Below are 2,014 nucleotides of genomic sequence, written 5' to 3'. Positions count from 1 at the left end.
AATACTAATTTTATCTGTTTACACGGTGAATACAGACAAGTTCACTTTAAACTATGTTACCAGACGTTTTAATGTTTATAACAAAATTAATGACCTGAAAAATTTACTAAACCTGCTAAAATGTACACAAAAGAATCACAAGATGCCTAATACAATAATACTTAAATACTCCATATCAGTAGAATAAATGAATTATATGTATTTTTTCATATTTTAATCAACATCTTTACACATTTTTGCAAATTCGCCAAAAAACGCGTCACACGGCAACACTCGATTGGTTTGACAGCACTTGCAAGCTGAAATTATTTCTCGAAACGATTTGCGTAATTTAAGTTGCAGTTACACCTTGCAATTTTTATTGCCGAAAGTGATTTCTGCAAATCCGCAAAAAGGACTTTCTGACTGTTTACACGGGAAAGTAGACTTTCGATTTCCACATTTTGACAGCAAAATGCTTAAAAAAGCGCTCGCATTGCCACGTTTAACCGCACCTTAACTTTTTATTTCAATTGCAGTTAGAAGCTAATCATTTTTTTTTTCTATCTACAAATGCAATTAACTACATTGAAATTTTCTACTTTCAGAATAGTTCTGATGAAAAACTGCCTGTCTTGATTTATATACACGGTGGTGATTTCATTTTCGGCACTCCAAATCGTGAATTTTATGGTCCTGAATATTTTATGGATACGAACGAGGTTATATTGGTGACCATTGCTTATCGTTTGGGTCCATTTGGTGAGTATTGGTATCCATTTATGTACTTAACGATCGATCGTGCGATTTGTTTATTCCCAAGCGCCAAAGACTCATTGAATTCACTGCTTTAACGAAACTTTTTCAGGTTTTCTAAGTAGTGGTGATGAGCACATGACTGGCAATTTTGGATTAAAGGATCAAAATTTAGCCTTGAAATGGGTGCAATCGTATATATCCGCATTCGGTGGTGATCCTTCGCGTGTTACCATTTTCGGTCATAGTGCTGGCGGTGTGTCTGTCCATTTTCATATGCTAAGCCCTGCTTCACAAGGTATTCCTTTTTGTTTCATTATTAATAAACAAAAAATTATAATGCAATGTTTTGTCAATTTAAAGGCTTATTTCGTAATGCTGTTCCAATTAGTGGTGTTGCAAATACGGTTTGGGCACAGCCAATTGACCAAAAGGCGCAAGCCATTCAATTAGCCACAGCTGCTGGAATTACAAATGCTTCCAACATATCTTCTATAGAACTTGCTAATGCTTTGCGTAATTTACCGGCAGAGCAATTGATGGAAGCTTGCGATGCATTGAAAATTTGGTCCATCTATCCTTTCATAAGTTTTCGACCCACCATTGAAGAGGCATCGTGGCCTGAGCCATTTTTAACAACCAACGTGCGTGAATTACTCGATAAAGAGCCGCCGAAGACAGTGCCATGGATTGCAGGTGATACACCGTCGAAAGGCGAAGGCATCATCGTAGCTACAAAACTTGCTGCTGCTGCGGATTTGCAAGCTGAGTTTAACGAAAACTTTGATGACTTATTTAAGCTACTCACAAATTTGCCTGCTGACGAATCGAATGAGGTCAACGATGTGGTAGAACGTTTAGTGGCAGAATATATGGGTGGAGTTCGAGAGTTGAATAATGACACATTGGATGGTTTCTTAGAGGTAGTTTATGAAAGCTGTTGTTGAAATAAATATCTTATTCCCTCTACGTAGCTTTTAGGTGATTCCTACTTCGTGTATCCAGCATACAAAGCAATTGCCGATAATGTGGAATCTAGTAATGGAACAATTCCTGAAGGATATATACTGTTCAATTATCGTGGGCCTTACTCATATTCAGAGCTGTTTACGGGTAGCACAAAAGACTTTGGGACTACCCACGGCGATGATTCATTATATCTTTTCACCTCGCAAGTAATAGCACCGGATGGATATTCCAAATCGTCGGCAGAGGCTGCGTTGGTAAAACGATATGTGGAAATTTATGTGGAGTTCGCTAAAAACGGGTGAGTTAAATT

At 37.7% G+C, this 2,014-nt stretch overlaps 1 protein-coding gene across 1 annotated transcript in view; it reads left to right on the top strand.

Moving 5' to 3' along the window:
* The window catches only part of LOC118743909 (venom carboxylesterase-6-like), a 4,801-nt gene extending 2,789 nt beyond the window's left edge, over window positions 1–2,012 (top strand). The window contains exons 2-5 of the mRNA XM_036476670.1: window positions 519–741; window positions 848–1,033; window positions 1,099–1,658; window positions 1,710–2,012. Coding sequence (XP_036332563.1) covers window positions 519–741; window positions 848–1,033; window positions 1,099–1,658; window positions 1,710–2,006 — 1,266 coding nt within the window. The 3' untranslated portion in view covers window positions 2,007–2,012. The remainder of the gene's footprint in view (window positions 1–518; window positions 742–847; window positions 1,034–1,098; window positions 1,659–1,709) is intronic.
* The last annotated feature ends 2 nt before the right edge of the window (window positions 2,013–2,014 follow it).

The sequence above is a fragment of the Rhagoletis pomonella genome, unplaced genomic scaffold, assembly GCF_013731165.1.
Source record: "Rhagoletis pomonella isolate Grant_MI unplaced genomic scaffold, Rhpom_1.0 Rhpom_scaffold_00007, whole genome shotgun sequence".
NCBI classification, from domain to species: domain Eukaryota; kingdom Metazoa; phylum Arthropoda; class Insecta; order Diptera; family Tephritidae; genus Rhagoletis; species Rhagoletis pomonella.
This window is presented reverse-complemented; position numbering and strand designations above follow the sequence as displayed.